This window comes from Nerophis ophidion, linkage group LG11 (assembly GCF_033978795.1).
Source record: "Nerophis ophidion isolate RoL-2023_Sa linkage group LG11, RoL_Noph_v1.0, whole genome shotgun sequence".
Classification (NCBI taxonomy): domain Eukaryota; kingdom Metazoa; phylum Chordata; class Actinopteri; order Syngnathiformes; family Syngnathidae; genus Nerophis; species Nerophis ophidion.
The window spans coordinates 58,466,963-58,484,436 of NC_084621.1; the positions used below are offsets into that span (position 1 = coordinate 58,466,963).

Here is a 17,474-nt window from a genome sequence, read left to right on the forward strand (position 1 = left end):
AACACGTGACAAAGAAGTTGGAAAAGGTGGCAATAAATACTGATAAAGTTGAGGAATGCTCATCAAACGCTTATATGGAACATCCCACAGGTGTGCAGGCAAATTGGGAACAGTTGGGTGCCATGATTGGGTATAAAATCAGCTTCCATTAAATGTTAAGTAATTCACAAACAAGGATGGGGTGAGGGTCACCACTTTGTAAGCTAATTGTCGAACAGTTTTAGAACATTTCTCAACGAGCTATTGCAAGGAATTTAGGGATTTTACCATCTACGGTCCGTAAAATCATCAAAAAGTTCAGAGAATCTGGAGAAATCACTGCACGTAAGCGATGATATTACGGACTTTTGATCCCTCAGGCGGTACCGCATCAAAAACCGACATCAATGTGTAAAGGATATCACCACATGGGCTCAGGACTACTTCATAAAACCACTGTCAGTAACTAGAGTTGGTCGCTACATCTGTAAGTGCAAGTTAAAACTCTATTATGCAAAGCCAAACCCATTTATCAACAATATCCTGAAACGCAGCCGGCTTGGCTGGGCCCGAGCTCACCTAAGATGGATTGATGCAAAGTGGAAAGGTGTTCTGTAGTCTGACGAGTCCACATTTCAAATTATATTTGAAAAAAGACATGGGTAACTTACACATATCTGAAGGCACCAATAATGCTGAAAGGTCCATACAGGTTTTGGAGCAACATATGTTATCATCCATGCAACGTTATCATGGACGCCCCTGCTTATTTCAGCAAGACAAGTGTTACAACAGCGCGACTTCGTAAAAAAAGAGTGCGGGTACTTTCCTGGCCCGCCTGCAGTCCAGACCTGTCTCCCATCCAAAATGTGTGGCGCATCATGAAGCGTAAAATACGACAGCGGAGACCCCGGACTGTTGAACGACTGAAGCTCTACATAAAACAAGAATGGGAAAGAATTCCACTTTCAAAGCTTCAACAATTCGTTTCCTCAGTTCCCAAACGTTTGAGTGTTGTTAAAAGAAAAGGTGATGTAACACAGTGGTGAACATGCCCTTTCCCAACTACTTTGGCACATGTTGCAGCCATGAAATTCTAAGTTAATTATTATTTGCAAAAATAAATAAAGTTTATGAGTTTGAACATCAAATATCTTGTCTTTGTAGTGCATTCAACTGAATATGGGTTGAAAAGGATTTGCAAATCATTGTATTCCGTTTATATTTACATCTAACACAATTTCCCAACTAATATGGAAACAGGGTTTGTATTTTAGAAGAAAAAACTAATTTCATATATTGGCCGCACCAAACAAAAAGTTGCAAATAAATAACGGTACGTTGTAGAATGAGATATTTACATAGAAAAATGTACATACCTCCATTGTTTTCAAACGGTGCTTGTTACACGGCGGTAAAACGGCTGAATCAAACAAAACAGAAATATCATTGTTGTCTTTATTCATTCTTTATGAGATGAATAAGATTTTCTCCTTTTTCAGTTAGTTCAAGATGTTTATCAGGATTCTTCTTTCCTGTAATTTGTAAACAATTTGAGTTTGAACAATTTCTTCCAAATGGATCTTTTAGTACATTCTTTTCTTCATCCTTTCCTTAATTAAACCATTAGCAAAGAAAAATCCATAGATTAGCCACACTTTTGTACAAGTCGGAAGTTTCACAGCTTGGCATACACTTATACTTGTAGTCCAGAAAATATGGTAATTAGTTTCAGTTGACGATAAGTATGAATTTTTTTAAATTATTAGTATTTACAATCTTGTAGAATTGCAATGCATCATACTCTGATATTGTTTCCAATATTTTAAGTATATAAGAGAGTTTTGGACCATCGTAAACTATGTTTACTATAAAGTTCAATTCATATCATTCTGATTATCATAACTGATTTTTTTCTTATCGTAAGTAAGTTTAGAATGTTTGCGAAATATTTAGATGGTGTAAAGGTATTTAAAATTGCAGCGCATGTGCATACTTGTGCACTAACTCCTATATTGTTACAGTTATTGGTTCGGAAGGTATGGAAGTGGACCAAGAGGATGAGGAGGAAGATGAGGAGGAGGAGGAGGAAGAAGATGAAGGGGATCCAAAAACATCTAAAAGAAGGGGTACGGAAATCATCACTTTTACGGAGGAGCAGACGGCAGAACTGGCAAAGGATCCTGGTGAAGAGGCATCTGTGTCAGAGAGAATCCTTGCCCAGTCCGCAGCGGAGAGGGATCGCATCAGCGAGATTAAAGACAAAGCAGTGGAGCTAGAAACAGAGCCCAAGTTTGCCAACTGCTGCAATTACTGCCCCAAAAGCTTTAAGAAGCCCAGCGACCTTGTCAGGTAAGGATCTTTAGTATTTTATGCTTTTATATTTATAAAACTAATTTCAACTTGTTATAATTATTTTGTGTAAAGCAATACAGTACATAATATACTAATCTTAGACTGCAAGAAGAAGCATAAGAGACTAAAGCTTCCTATTTGTGCTCATGTACATATCTGTGTAAGGCCAGGTTCTACTGGTATGATAGTAAAAAAAACATCCTCACCTTTCAGAATGCCCTGGTTGAAAAAACGTATTTTAAGCCCTGCAACTATAATACGTTTACCCCCTTATGGTCCATAAATATTTTTGTAACATTATTTTCACAAAGAGAGAGATACTTTATTATCCGTCCCAAAAAAATTACAAATCAAGTTGTTAATTTGACTTAGTAAAATAAATATTAGATCCAGAAGCAGAACTTTGGACATGGTTGAGAAACTATTGTTGACCCACGCAAAGTCCAATTTTGTTACTTGTTGTAGTTATTTTTGGTCCAGTCTTCTATACAGATTATTGTGAAGGTTTTGAGGCTGTCACTTGTTAACTGGAAATCTCAGTTTTCAATGGCATTATTGTCTGCCTTCTCTTTTTGAACAACTCATTTTTTTTCCTTGACCGTATATTTTTAGTTATTGTCCCCGACGACCCCTCTTCATGTGTTGTCATCCAAGATTCTATGGTACATGGCCCTGTTTATCTTCCCCCTCAATGTCACTGCATTGAAAGGCTTCCTTTCCCTGAGCAGAGAAACAGCCTCAAAGCAGAATTTTTTCAAGATCACGTTGGACAGTGGGGATGGTGTTCTTCACATCATATTAAGAATTGATCGGCCTCCAAACACCAAGTAGCCAAATTTTGGTCTCATCCGACCAGAATATATTCCTCCTAGCTTTCTCTGGATCTTCCAGGTGTTTATCGGCAACTTCAGATGCACCCGTACATGTGCCTTCTTGAGCAGGAGTATGCTGCAGGATTTAAATCTGTCACAGCAAAGTGTGATACCTGTGCTCCCATCTCTTCTGAAATAATTACTGTATTTTCCGGACCATAGGCCGCACTGGATTATAAGGTCCACTGCCGATGACGGGTCTATTTTCGATCTTTTTTCATATATAAAGCACACCGGATTATTGGGCGCATTATAGGAGTGTTGTAAATTGAAAACACTTCTTTGTGGTCTACATAACATGTAATGGTGGTTCTTTGGTCAAAATGTTGCATAAATTATGTTTTACACATCATCTTCAAGCCGCTTTCTGACAGTCACTTCAGGATACGCCATTTTGTGGGCGGTCTTATTTACATGGCTCACCTTCGGCAGCGTCTTTTCCCCGTCATCTTTGTTGTAGCGGTGTAGTGTGCAAGGGGGGAGCGGAAGAAGTGTAAAAAGATGGAGCAAACTTTTTAAATGACATTCAGACCTTACTTAAATCAATAACAGCAGCATCTCCTCATCCGCCGGAAATGTGTCCCTTGAAAAACCGTCCGACCGGAACTCCCTAATAACTACAGTACCTTAGGTGAATAATTTAAACTCACTTCACCGGTATGTTTTAGCGCTCTCATGGTAGATATAAGTAAGAACATTACACTACTTTATATTAGAAATGCCAACAGCGGAGGATGAATGTCCCATAACAAGAAGAGAGAGGAAAAAGAAGAAGCTTATCGACTAAGGTGTCGGCACAGAATGCAAAGGCAGACCCACACAATTTTTCAGAACTTATGCAGACCCAAAATATGCATAATTTTGCAAAACAAAACGGCAGATAATGTCAGCGCTTTAATGTCTTACTGTACCTTATACACACACCATAATAATACTTGTATGTTGAAGCACACTACAATCCATCAAGCGGTGCGGCTTGATAGCTTACCAAAGTCGTACTAAAACATTTGGATAGGTTTTTGAGCACCGTGTGTAATATTCTATATTTTCAATGAAACATAAAATGTTGGTGTTGTTTACTTGAGTATATTGCAGTCTACACATACAGTATCTCTTGCCAATGACTGCCATTATATTGCAGTCCACACGTATCTCTTATGTTTGACATCCATCTACTGGTCACACTTATCATTATACCATGTACCAAATAAAAAAGCTTCGAGGTCAGTAAGCAAAACCAGAATTATTCCTTAAATCAGGCGCACAGGGTTATAAGGCGCACAGTTGACTTTTGAGGGAAAAACAATATTTTTTAAGTTTTTGATTAATTGAAACTTTTATTAGTAGATTTCACAGTACAGTACAATTGACCACTAAATAGTAACACCAGAAAAGGTTTTTCCACTTTTTTAAGTCGGGGTCCACGTTAATCAATATATGTTATAAATATATACTATCAGCATAATACAGTCATCACACAAGTTAATCACCAGAGTACCGTATTTTCCGCACTATAAGGCGCACCGGATTATAAGGCGCACCTTCAATGAACGGCCTATTTTAAAACTATGTTCATATATAAGGCGCACCGCATTATAAGGCGCATAGAACAGATGCTGCAGTAGAGGCTGGGGTTACGTTATGCATCCTTTAGATGGAGCTGCGCTAAAGGGAATGTCAACAAAACAGTCAGATAGGTCAGTCAAACTTTATTAATAGATTACAAACCAGCGTTCTGACAACTCCGTTCACTCCTAAAATGAATAAACAGCTGTTTTATTATTTTCCCCGATTCAATAATCACGTAAAAAACAGTCTGATACTGTTACGGTAATACAAACGTTAGTGCAATCACAATATATCAACACTCGAAATAGTGCAAAGCAATAATATATCAATAACTCAACATTGCTCAAACGATAATGTCACACAACACACAAAATAAACATGTAAAGCTCAGTTTATCAAGTTATTCCTCATCCACGAATCCCTCAAATTCTTCTTCTTCAGTGTTCGAATCAAACAGTTAGGCGAATACGGCATCCAACATGCCCGGCTCCGCCTCGTCGCAGTCATTAAACGAGTTAGTGTCGCTGCTGTGAATGTTAAATTCTCTCGCTGCTGCTCTATTCCCATGTTCTACTGTGTGACTGATCGCCTTGAGTTTAAACTCTGCGTCGTAAGCGTGTCTCTTAATAGGAGCCATTTTGGGGTCTTTACACAAACACACAGAAACGGCACGCCTCCCGCAGAAGAAGAAGCGCACTTATTCTTCTACGGGGGAAAATTAAGTTGGCGGCTGCTTACCGTAGTTGCGAGACCTGTTGTGGCTGAATATTGGTCCATATATAAGGCGCACCGGATTATAAGGCGCACTGTCAGCTTTTGAGAAAATTTGAGGTTTTTAGGTGCGCCTTATAGTGCGGAAAATACTGTATATACATTGAAGTAGTTACAATCTGGGGGTTTGGGTGTGGAGGGGGTTGATTGATTGATTGATTGATTGATTGAAACTTTTATTAGTAGATTGCACAGTACAGTACATATTCTGTACAATTGACCACTAAATGGTAACACCCGAATCAGTTTTTCAACTTATTTAAGTCGGGGTCCACGTTGATCAATTCATGGTACAAATATATACTATCAGCATAATGCAGTCATCACACAAGTTCATCATCAGAGTATTTACATTTTAATTTCGTTACATTATTTACAATCCGGGGGGGTGAGATGTGGAGGGGGTTGGGGTGGGGGGATTAGTTTTCCTAAACTATATCATCTGAGAAATGGACATTGTAACAGTGTAGGTTTCACCTTATAGGATATGTACAGCGAGCAGTGAGCTCAGAAAGCATAAGAACAAGTATATAATTTTGATTATTTACATTTGATTATTTACAACCCGGGGAGGTGGGATGTGGTGGGGGGTTTGTTAGGCTAGGGTTGTAGCTGCCTGAAGGTGTTCTTTTAGTGCGGTTTTGAAGGAGGATATAGATGCACTTTCTTTTACACCTGTTGAGTGTGCATTCCATATTGATGTGGCATAGAAGGAGAAAGAGTTGAGACCTTTGTTGGAGTGGAATCTGGGTTTGATGTGGTTTGAGGATCTCCCCCTAGTGTTGTGGGTATTGCGGTCATGTACGTTTTGGAAGTAGTTTAACATGTACTTCGGTATCAGGGAGGTGTAGCGAATTTTATAGAAAAGGCCCAGTGCAAATCGGGATTTTTAAGCAAATTGCACTTCACAGCAGCAGCAACAACCTAGAAGTAAAACCTAATTTGTCAGGATGATTTTATTTTTATTTTTTTGTCCTCTTATGGCTAGACACATTCGAATACACACAGGAGAGAGACCCTACAAGTGTGATGAATGTGGAAAGAGTTTTACGGTCAAATCTACTCTGGATTGTCACGTTAAGACACACACAGGTTAGTTTTGGTGTACTTTTGTTTAATTACACTGTCAATTCAACTTAAATTCACTTTCTATGTCCTCTAAACTTTGTAGGTCAGAAACTGGTCAGCTGCCACATGTGCAACACATCCTTCTCTACTAAGGGAAGCCTAAAAGTGCACATGCGCCTACACACTGGTTCCAAGCCTTTCAAATGCCCTTTCTGTGAGCTCCGGTTTCGGACTTCTGGCCATCGCAAAACCCACATCCAGTGCCACTTCCGGGCTAATGGTGAGAGCCGAAAATCCAAGCGTACCTCCTCTTCTTCTGGTCAGACCAGTCACATTCAAGATTCAGACACCGGGCATGCTGGGGCCTCGGATCAAGGCCAGCATACAACATCGTCAGAAGCACTTCAGCCTGTGGGGATGCTACAAACCTCCAACTCCGACTCTAATATTTACCTCCCAGCAAACCAAGTGCTGACAGGGCAGTTTGACCAGAATCTGTTACAGTCGGGACTGGTGGGACAGGCAATTTTGCCTGCCTCTATGTCAGGTACGATCTACTTTCACTTTTACACCGTAAGCACCGAAGCACGTCTTAGAGTACAGCACTATTAAATTGTCCCACTTTACATACATGTTAATTTTTTTACATTCCTACCTGAAATTTCAAGCTTAACTGGTTCTGTGACAGAACTCTTAGCTTTAAACGCATGTATCTCAAATCAATGTCTCCCATTGAAATGAATTTAATTCAGTTAAATTGAAAAACAAATTTTAATTTGCCTTTTAAAAAGAATAAGTAAGTGTGGTGATAAATATTGTAATACAATACAATAGAATGTGCTAACAACTACACAAGTTTTATGAAGTAATGTGATAATAATATATGGCATTTATCTTGGACATTGGACTTTTACTGTATCCTTGAGCTGCTTCTCAATCAAACATACCATTAGCAGCTCCTCCATAAATAAATGATTAATGTCTGCCATTCATATATTTTAACACCCTAGGTTGGCGTTATCAGCTCATTCTGCTTCAGTATGGTGCATTGATACACGCCAGCTGCTTTACCAAGTTAGCAACACGCTCAGTCATGTTTTTGATTATTTCTTTCTTAAAATCATTGAATATCATTCACTTCTACTCATCAACCTTCCCATGGTTAGAAACCGAAGTTACGTCCATCTACCAGCTATAAGTTAATGCTCGCGAGAAAGACCAGATGTTTTGGGTGGATCTTACAGGGTTTACTTTAATATCTGCTACACCAACTAATAGTGGAGATGCTTTTAACTCAAATGTTCGCTTGTTTATTTTCAGACACTATAATTTGGCAGTATTAATGCTGATAATGTCAAAAAGTCAGAAGAGACTGATATAGAGCGAGGGAAGGTGCCTTATTACTGTAGACTCACCTCAAGTTCTCTTCCTCTTCAGAAATTGGAATTTGACTGTTGTAAAGATTAGCTTTTAAGGGAAACTGCCATCACCAAATTGCCCCTTTCTTTGTTTGAATATGTTTTAGAGGGAGTCAATACAAGTTATCTCTTTTTTAAGCCTCAATAACAGCCTTTCAAACTTGTGCATTTAAGAATTATGTGGCTTGCGGCAAATTTTCACAGGACGAGAGGACTCTATAGCCATCTTTGAGAAAAAATTTGTCTCTAGTCCAGAAATGCCTTCTAATAATAAATTATTTTCTAACATATTTATCATTATGTGATTGTATCCACAATATGTCACATCCAACCATGAAAGAGTATCAATTCAAACCTTCCTCCCCTTTTAATATCTGGAAGATGATTTAATGTATTTTTTTACATGTTTTGTTTCAGTCGTCCCTCGCCACACAGTGCTTTAAATACCGCGAGTTCACCACATGGCAGATTTTTTTGTGGCTTCTTTTGTATTTTTTAAACATATTTTACAACATTGTTGCTCTAAATTAAAAATTTCAACCATAAAAATGGCAAATTTAATGAAAAATGTCAATACTGCACTAGTATTGGCCACTTGAAGAGATGACGCTCTTCAGTATCGTCACCACTGATTGGTTCAGCCTCAGGCATCATTACTGTATTGGATTAAAAGTGTGTTAAAAGGCCTCTTACAGTATAATGTTGTAAATATAAATAAAAAATAATAAACATAGCAAAAGGATGTTTTGTAAAATAATAGATTTATAATGCCTACTTTGCGGAAATTAATTTATCGTGATCATGTCCAGAATCAATTAACAGCACTAAACAAGGACAAGGGATTACTGTATGTCATAGTTCATAATACAATAAACACCTGTACCTCAAATATTCTATATTCTAACAGGAATCTAAATGATTCCATAATAGAACTGAAGACTAGCAGTACATGTTACTCTTTCATGGGACCTTGACATGTATAATACAAAATGTATCCAATGTACTCTCATTGCCGTTTTACAGTGATCTTATGAAAGCACCTTTTATAAATTGCTCTTCTGGAATAAACTTGTACATTTTACGTGTGTTACAGCTTATTCGGTACATTACGTATGTCAAATGTTGAGTTGAAAGAAAAACAGCATCGTAATCAGTTTGTATGTGTGTTGTGTTCGTGGTTGCAGGGGATCTGAATGTCTCCCTCTCTGATGGTCTGACCACATTGGAGAGTATTCATCTCCAATTGACACCTGCCAATCTGGTGTGCCCGAATGTGCAAATCTCTGGCATTGACGCAGGCAGCATAAACAACATCACCCTCCAGGTTACACACATCTCTTACTATACGTTGTTCTTGTTGCCAACATTCTCACAGCTGCAACATTACTGACAGTTATAAACTAAATTTAAGAGAACATGCATACGAGTTATATATAGCAGACAATTTTGTTGAGTGTAGAGCTCTTGCCTGCATCAACCTCCATGTCCTGTGCAGCTTATCTTTGTTTTGAAAGGTAATCAAATCCATCCAATGCAATAAGCTGTGGGGAACTTTATTTAATTAAATTATTTGAATTTTTACAAACGAGAGAATGATGAATTATGGACCAAATTACCTTTTGAATCCATTGAATTACTAGTTTGTTTACTTGCCGTTTGTGAGTGTGTGGTGCATTGATTTTATTGAAAAAGAATGTTTTTTAAAAGTGTTAAATTACTTAATGTGCAAAAAGAGAAAATAGGTGAACTTTTAATGGCTCAGTTCCATAATCAGCAATTGATGAGAGTTGCATTAAAGTTGTAAAATGATTATAAGTATTTAAAAATGTGTAAACTGTATTTACAATCAGTGTAACACATAGGCCTGATTAAATAGTGACAGTATACATACATAGTTTGCTGTTTTAAACGCTATCGTAAAATAATGTTCAGTAGTTATTTGTGGTTGTAGGATATGCTTATGTAAGTTATTGCACTTAAGAATACACATATATATATATATATATATATATATATACTGCTGCTTACTACAGCCACAAAATTAGGCATATACTACTCACTTCATGCTTTTAGCATGATCTTATAATGCACTATAGTCGTCCTTCGCACTAGCTTCAGATATAACGGCTTCACTACGTCGCAGTTTTTTATTGGATATTTTTGTAACTCCTAAATTAAGTATTTTCAAGCATAAGAATGACAAAATAAACTAAAAACTTAAATACTACAGTAACACTGGTCGCTTGTGGAGATTAAACCAATCAGAATGTGCTGTGCAGTATTGTGGCCCCTGATTGGCTCAGCTTTAGGCAGCATTACTACATTGGATTCAAAGGGACAAGCGGGAGAAAATGGATGGATTAGAAGACTGGAAAGGTGACTAATGGGTATTATTTCATTTCTAGAGGGCCCTCATATTCTTGAAAAGTGTATTTAGAAGGTTTAAAAACAGTTGTTTTATGCTCGAGATATTAAAATACTTCATTCATATTTGATCATTTTGACTTCACGGAAATTCATTTATCACAGCCAACCAATTAACAGCGATATACGAGGGGCGATTGTATAACTTTTTACATTCGAACATGCATATGTCTTGTGTTGCTGTTCCGTCATGTCTCCTTTTATATGTTGCAACCTGCTATTGACACTCTCAGCTTAATGGCTATTTCCCTTTGAGATCATCCTCCTTGATGTCTTGTAATGGCAAGTTACTATTGATCAATTGTTAGGCGTCGTCTCATGAGCTTTCTCTCACAGATCGACCAGGCACTCCTTCAGCAGACGCTACAGCACAGCGGCCTACTTTCCCAGCCTCTAAGTGTCGACACTGGCCTTGTCCTCCACTCCGGCAGTCAGCTCATGTCCACCAGTGACCCCTCTGTTTCGGCAAATGTTGTCATCCACCCCCTGAACAGTCTGACCTTGCAGCCCTCCAACATTGCACCTGCCCAGGTCACAATGGCTGGCCTTTCAGAACAAGACACTGCAAGTATGTTCCTTAACTAAGGAAACAATGTTCATTGAGCTGTTCTAATTTGTCTAATCCCATCTCTCCCAGGCTCTCAGGACCTGAGCCATGTCATGGGTAGTAATACAAGCAATAGCAGTCAGGAGATTACACTCACAATCAATAATTCCAGCCTGACACAAGCCCTCGTACAGGCCCAAGAAACAGCTACTGGCACAAACACATCAGGAACCCCTCAGGAGATCACACTCACCATATCAGGTATGTGAGCCACTTTTTAAGACTGCGGACCCTGTGAGGGACAAGCTTTAGTAAATGGATGGATGGATACATTTTGCATTGGTGATCAAAAGTTAATGGAATTGCTTTTAAAAAGTGCCTTTTTTTCACAATAAGAAACAAAAAAAATTGGGGTAAAAAATATTGCAATTTTATTGTAGGTGTTTTATTTATGCATTGTATTTTGAGCCTTTTATGAATTGTACGCCCCTTTGCACAGGCACTTTATGACTCGCACTTTACAGCATATGCATTTTATAAATTAACAGTTGTTTAGGTTACCTATTTAAATATTTTGTAGTTGAGAGATGAGGTGTGTAGTTGTGTGAGGGCTCAAGTGTGATTGTTATTTACTGTTTTGTGTTGTACTGTTTTCTATGTGAACGCATCTTGTTTTATAGTTTTTAGTAATTGTATCATTTCTTTTCTTCCATGTATATTGTATGTCAGGTGGTGTCAAATTATGAACTACGTATGGAAGTTAGCTGTGAGCTAAATCTGGTGTACGCATTGATTTCTTGTGAATAATGTATCGTCCACGTCCATAAACCAATCAAACAAAAAAAATGTGTTCTAAATATGCATTATTACAAATGATACATGCACTCTTCTTTACATTCCATTGTGTTCTATGCATACAGTACCAATAAATCTGCAATCATTTATTTATAATTCCTAATTTCTTCTACGTCTTTGCAGGTCAAGATCTAATCTCCCAGCACGGAAACCCCAACAGTGCAGAGATGAACGGCAGCATCAGGCTGGCATCACCGCTCACTACCCAACCCACCAGCGCCACTCTGACTATTTCCAATGACCACCTTCTACCTCAGAATCCCACCAACACTGGAATGGCTGGTAGGAAATTTGCATGTGTCCGATGTATGTATTTATATCAATCAAACAGAATTGATCTTAAAGCATGTCAAAACGTAAACTAATGGCCGACCACAAATGTACTTCCGTCAATCTGTGATGTAACAAATGGCCCACTGTTAAAAAAAAGATTCCAAAAAAGCTAAAACTCACTCTCATGAACCTTATGATGTGATACTCTTGCATTGTTTGACATGAGTATCTAACATTTTAACATTTATAATATAGAAAAGAGAAAGTTATCATCTGTAGTAACTGCCATATAAAAACTATTACAACTGTTACAGTATCTTGACTTTTCTTGTACTGAATCCAATCTTTCCTCATTTAATTGTATAAGCAGGTACAATTTGTGTCTGTTTCATTACATAAATACTAAAAATAGAGTATAGTACCTGTCTCCATAAAACTGTGTAGAATATTTACTTTAACCGGTACTTTGAATGTCCTAAACTTATTTCTTTCAGTCACCAGTCTTGCATCAAGCACTACGCTGTCACACACCTCATCTCAAAGCCTAGTTTTGTCACCAGGAGTTGTGGCCAATGATGGCAGCGTAACACTCACCATTGCAGATGCCCAGGGAATGCTCGATGGCGTCACTGTGAACCTCAACACACAGGTAAAAATGTTTTACATGGCCCTTATTAGAAAAATGTTGTTTAAAAGTTTTACATATTACAAAAATCTTACCCTTAGGCTCAGACGTTCCCCGCAGTACTGAATGACTCCAGTCTGCCACAAGGACAGCCTGCCACTTCAGGACAGCCAGTGCTGCTGGTCAGCCATCATTCCCAATCTACAATAGGAACATCTGACAATGGATATCACGTAAGTCCATAGGTCACTCAAGTGATAACAAACAAAAATGGAAGAAGACAAGAGGTTATGCTTACTGTAATGAAGTAAATCCCACACTTGTTTTTTTTGGCCTAATGTTTTTGTTTTTGGTCAAATTAATTGGCTTTAAAAACAAACTACACTTTTTGGGGGAGAATTTTGCCCATCGGTTACAATCCCTATGTGAGGCAACAACACATATTTCCCTTTACTGTGAATTCTAATAAGTGGAAAAACTGCTAGTAAAAGATGGCTAACAATGCAGGTCATTTGGTTTCATCTATTCTGCCTTTAACGCACTCTAAAAAGCATCCAGCAACTAGCGAACAAAGAGGAAATATTGTTTTGGCGTAGTGTCACATCACCTTGTTGGTAGAGCCGCCGTGCTAACAACTTGAGGGTTTCAGGTTTGATTCTGCCTTGCGCCATTCTAGTCACTGTTGCTCTCTCTTTGGGAAAGACAGTTTACCCACCTGCACCCAGTGCCACCCAAACTGGTTTAAAAGTAACTTACATAATGCGTTTCACTATGTAATTCGCTTTGAGTCACTCGAGAAAAGCTTTATAAAAATATAATTTACTTCACATCACTTCACTTGCTCACAATGCTCTTCCGACCACTAGCGAGTAGCTATATACTCGCTAGCTTGGCTGCTAATAACGTTGGTTGCGAACCCACCATATAATGAAGAAAAATATGTAGCTTTGTTGCTGCTTTACTGTGTTTGAGTTTGTAAATGTTAATGCTAGGTTGTAAATCAGGACTTTCACTTGTATAGAAGAAGGTTGTGGCACCAAGCCTAGAAGTTGGTCAACTTTGAAAATCGACACTGTACCAACTTAATACTGTATGGCAAACAAACAAATGGAATGCAACATAAAACAATCGCAGCATTGCTAGGAAGCATTTATTTTCTGAGGAAAGAGGATTGTTCAGAATTTACCATCTCAGAGAGCGCAAGTGTTGAAAGATACAACCATCCCATGAGTTGGCATCCCAGTGAGAGCAGATGTTTTTAGTCACTGTGTTAGGTTTTCATGTGAAACGTTCAGCAATACAATAGTGCTTCGTGATAACGCTCCAAGGCTCTCATGGCGTCTGCCATTAGTGGTAGCAAATGCAGATAGTTTTCTCTATGTCGTTGTAGTACATAGCAACAGTAGTGTTTGTTGCAATGTGCTCTGTGAAATTAATGTACCCAAAAAATTTTCAGAAATGCTTACAATGACCAAAATACTGTACATATTAATTGTTGTCATGAATGTGCCTGTTACCACATTACATACGTACTTACATGTATATAAAACAGGTTTGGTGGGCTTTTTTTATGTTTTTAGGCTGCTTTATAGGTGGACTAGATTGTAAATATATTGTGTGCAGTTTGTTCTGATAATGCACAGAAAAGAGAAAGACATATGTTTTCTTGTTCTGTAAGGATTGTGAATAATGTGCAACATTGCAACAAGTGCAATTTTCCTTCTAAGGGGCTATAAAGTTGTAAAGTCCTTATCCTTCTATCAAGGTCAAAGGCATTATTTATGATCTTGAACAAACATTCATGAGTTCTGAGGCGAGAAAGCAGCTCAACAGCTGATGAGGTCAATGTAGCCACACAAGCCAGTTAGCTCTCTGTGATCACGGCGTTGCTATAAATATTTGGTCTGCGCTAGCGCTTATAATAACAATATCACTAATACTTGGTTAATATTCAAGTCACGCAATGTAAAAAAGGGGTTTTGGTGGCAATTATTGGTTGGTTATTTAGAAGGATTTATGGGTGGAATAAAGGACTTCCCATTGGCTCTATTGTAAGCGGACTTTTATTTACGAATTAGAATTGATTTAAAAATACATATATCCGTCATCTTGTCTCTCATGATTGTGAACAATTAGCAAAATTCCCCAAAAAGGGCAGTTCCCCTTTAAATAACATTAGTTGTGTCTTTGTATTGTCTTTTTTTATGTGTGTCTTATTTTGTGTAATTGTAGTGTATTGTTAAACTTACCTGTCAGTTCTGTGTTTGCCAAATTTCCGACAATTTTGTTTAAGTGTAGGAGGGTTGCTGAATACCAATTTACTAATTACCCCACTTGATAAATAACATTGAACTAAATGTCAATTGTACTCTGTTGAGTATTAAAATGCTCAGGCTCTGACTGCATTTATTTTGCATAATGCAATAATCAAAGACAAAAACAATTTGACATTCTCTTTGTTTGTTTTGCAATCTAGATGGCGAATAAAGGCCGTAAGGGCGACAACGGTGACTCCACTGAGGCTGATAATCAGCACACTTGTTTCTTCTGCGCTCTTGTGTTCCAAAATGCCAATTCTCTCCGCCGCCATTGCCGACAAGCTCACAGCAATGACCGTTGCTATGTCTGCAACATCTGCAACAAGGCTTTCAAGCGAGCAATGCACCTGAAGGTGAGACTGCGGTGCAGAATTGTTTGACATGCAGTGGTAATAGAAAAAAGTTGTTTGCAGAATTCAATGAAAGGCTTAGCTATGCAGTAACCAAGAACTAATGGACACATGAGAAGACGTTGGTTAGTTTTATTGATCTGTTAACAGGAACATGAGCGAGTACACCAGCCAGGCCCATCGCCGAGCTCCCTCAAACCTAGAGACTTCAGCTGCTCCTCGTGTGGGAAGGCATTCCCTAAGCCCAGTCAACTGGAAAGACACAACCGCACACATACAGGTGATTTGGGGAGATGTGTTCCCGTGTTTTCATAATAAATTTCAATCACATAAATTCCTTATTTCAACCAATAATTTAACTGACACATGGCATTTAAAGTAGAGTAGCATCCTGCCTCCTTACTATGTGAAACGTATCCAACGTAACCAACAAAAGTGCAGGGAAATGTAGTTTTTTCAACTCATTATCATTTGAATGGACTCAGAGGATTAGCTTTGCATGTAATTGTACTAATTTTTCAAATACATATGGTAACCTCTTTTACACTGCGATTGTTGAAATAACGCCACTATTGTGTCATCTTTCACATGTCACTACGCACTGGTGAAATTGCTACTATAACCTGTGGCTTTCAAAGTGTTTTAGCGATGCCAACAACATTAGCATGTTTAACTGGTGCCACTGTCTCATTTGCACAAATAATGGATGAGGCTCCGCTACTAAAACTACGCAGCTGGCTAATAGGTGGAACATTATGTTAATCTTTTCTATCTCAGTGTTGTCAAATTAGAACAGCTTTGGCAGGGCACTCGCGGATATTTTATTGCTGTAACAGCTGTCCTCAAGCTAATTAACAATTTTAACCCTATTGGGAAATTTGATTTTAATTATCCTCAAAGCCAAACAGGACATGGTATTCTTTACATTTTTGAGGGGCGTAAAAACATTAGTGATTTTTTTTTTTACTTTATTTGCCCAAATTCTGAAATAAACTATAGTCTTAAACACAAAATATCCAACATATTTGTATAAATATTTTGCAGTATTATTTTGACCACTTGATAGTGTTTTGATCAGATAGAGTCAACGGTTTAAATTGGTAAAATAAATCAAATATATACTAATTGAAAACTGTGCAATCAATTCATCAAAAGTCCTTCAAAAGGTTTGAATAATAATAAAAAACACATTACTTGTTTGGTGTTTTTGTTTAAGGCTAAAATATTGAAAGTGCACTTACATTAAATCACATTAACGGCCTGATTAACTGATATCCGAATACCATGTGCTAAACAACATGCACAATCCGAAAAGTAGCATGTACTGTTAGTTGGTCTGTTGCGTGCGATTTAGTAAGACTGCGTGTACAATTGAGTGGTGCAGACTGTTAATTGCAGGTAAATAAAAACGATGTTTCTCGTTTACAACATTTCATCGCTACACAGAGGAAAAACCTGAAACACTCAATCCCCACGTCTCGCCCAAAAACACTGTACATGCGTGAACCCAGTACATGGAGAAACGTGTTAACACAGACTGTCCTTTTTAAATGAGGATTTTGCGTGTCCTATAAGGGCATTGCCACAAAGACTCTCATTTACTGCAAATCATTATGCAATGTTTTCCAACATGCAGGATACGTCTACTACTTTTAATGGGCATTTTAAAAGCAGTCGTGCAATGAATCTACCTTGAAACCATTTTTTTTGTATTTTATTGCCGAAGGTGCGCTCGCTCGTTGGAAAGGGGCTGCACTTATTCCACTCAAGAAATACATACAAGAAATATTTTAATAATATATAATCTATTTGAAAAAAAACAAACACAATTTAATAAATACTAAAGGACACCAAAAGACATCAATTGAATTAGTTTTAATCAGTCCATTAAGTTATCTAGCAGCTATACAACTATAAAAGGATGTTACTGAATAGATATGGTATGTCAAATATATATATTTTTTTATTTCTGACGGTCTAAAATGTTGTCATACACACATTGACAGAGACACTATCCATCGTTTGTCTTTGCAGAGCAAAAACTGATCCT

General features: G+C 37.8%; 1 protein-coding gene across 2 annotated transcripts in view; it reads left to right on the forward strand.

The window, feature by feature from the left end:
• The window catches only part of LOC133562303 (zinc finger protein 236-like), a 91,790-nt gene that overhangs the window by 58,483 nt on the left and 15,833 nt on the right, over window positions 1-17,474 (forward strand). Inside the window, exons 20-30 of one of the 2 annotated variants that reach the window (XM_061916345.1) lie at window positions 2,004-2,331; window positions 6,535-6,638; window positions 6,718-7,161; window positions 9,217-9,356; window positions 10,793-11,024; window positions 11,094-11,264; window positions 11,982-12,140; window positions 12,626-12,780; window positions 12,858-12,989; window positions 15,233-15,427; window positions 15,575-15,704. In XM_061916345.1, coding sequence (XP_061772329.1) covers window positions 2,004-2,331; window positions 6,535-6,638; window positions 6,718-7,161; window positions 9,217-9,356; window positions 10,793-11,024; window positions 11,094-11,264; window positions 11,982-12,140; window positions 12,626-12,780; window positions 12,858-12,989; window positions 15,233-15,427; window positions 15,575-15,704 — 2,190 coding nt within the window. The remainder of the gene's footprint in view (window positions 1-2,003; window positions 2,332-6,534; window positions 6,639-6,717; window positions 7,162-9,216; window positions 9,357-10,792; window positions 11,025-11,093; window positions 11,265-11,981; window positions 12,141-12,625; window positions 12,781-12,857; window positions 12,990-15,232; window positions 15,428-15,574; window positions 15,705-17,474) is intronic. The other variant, XM_061916346.1, reaches the window with a different exon arrangement.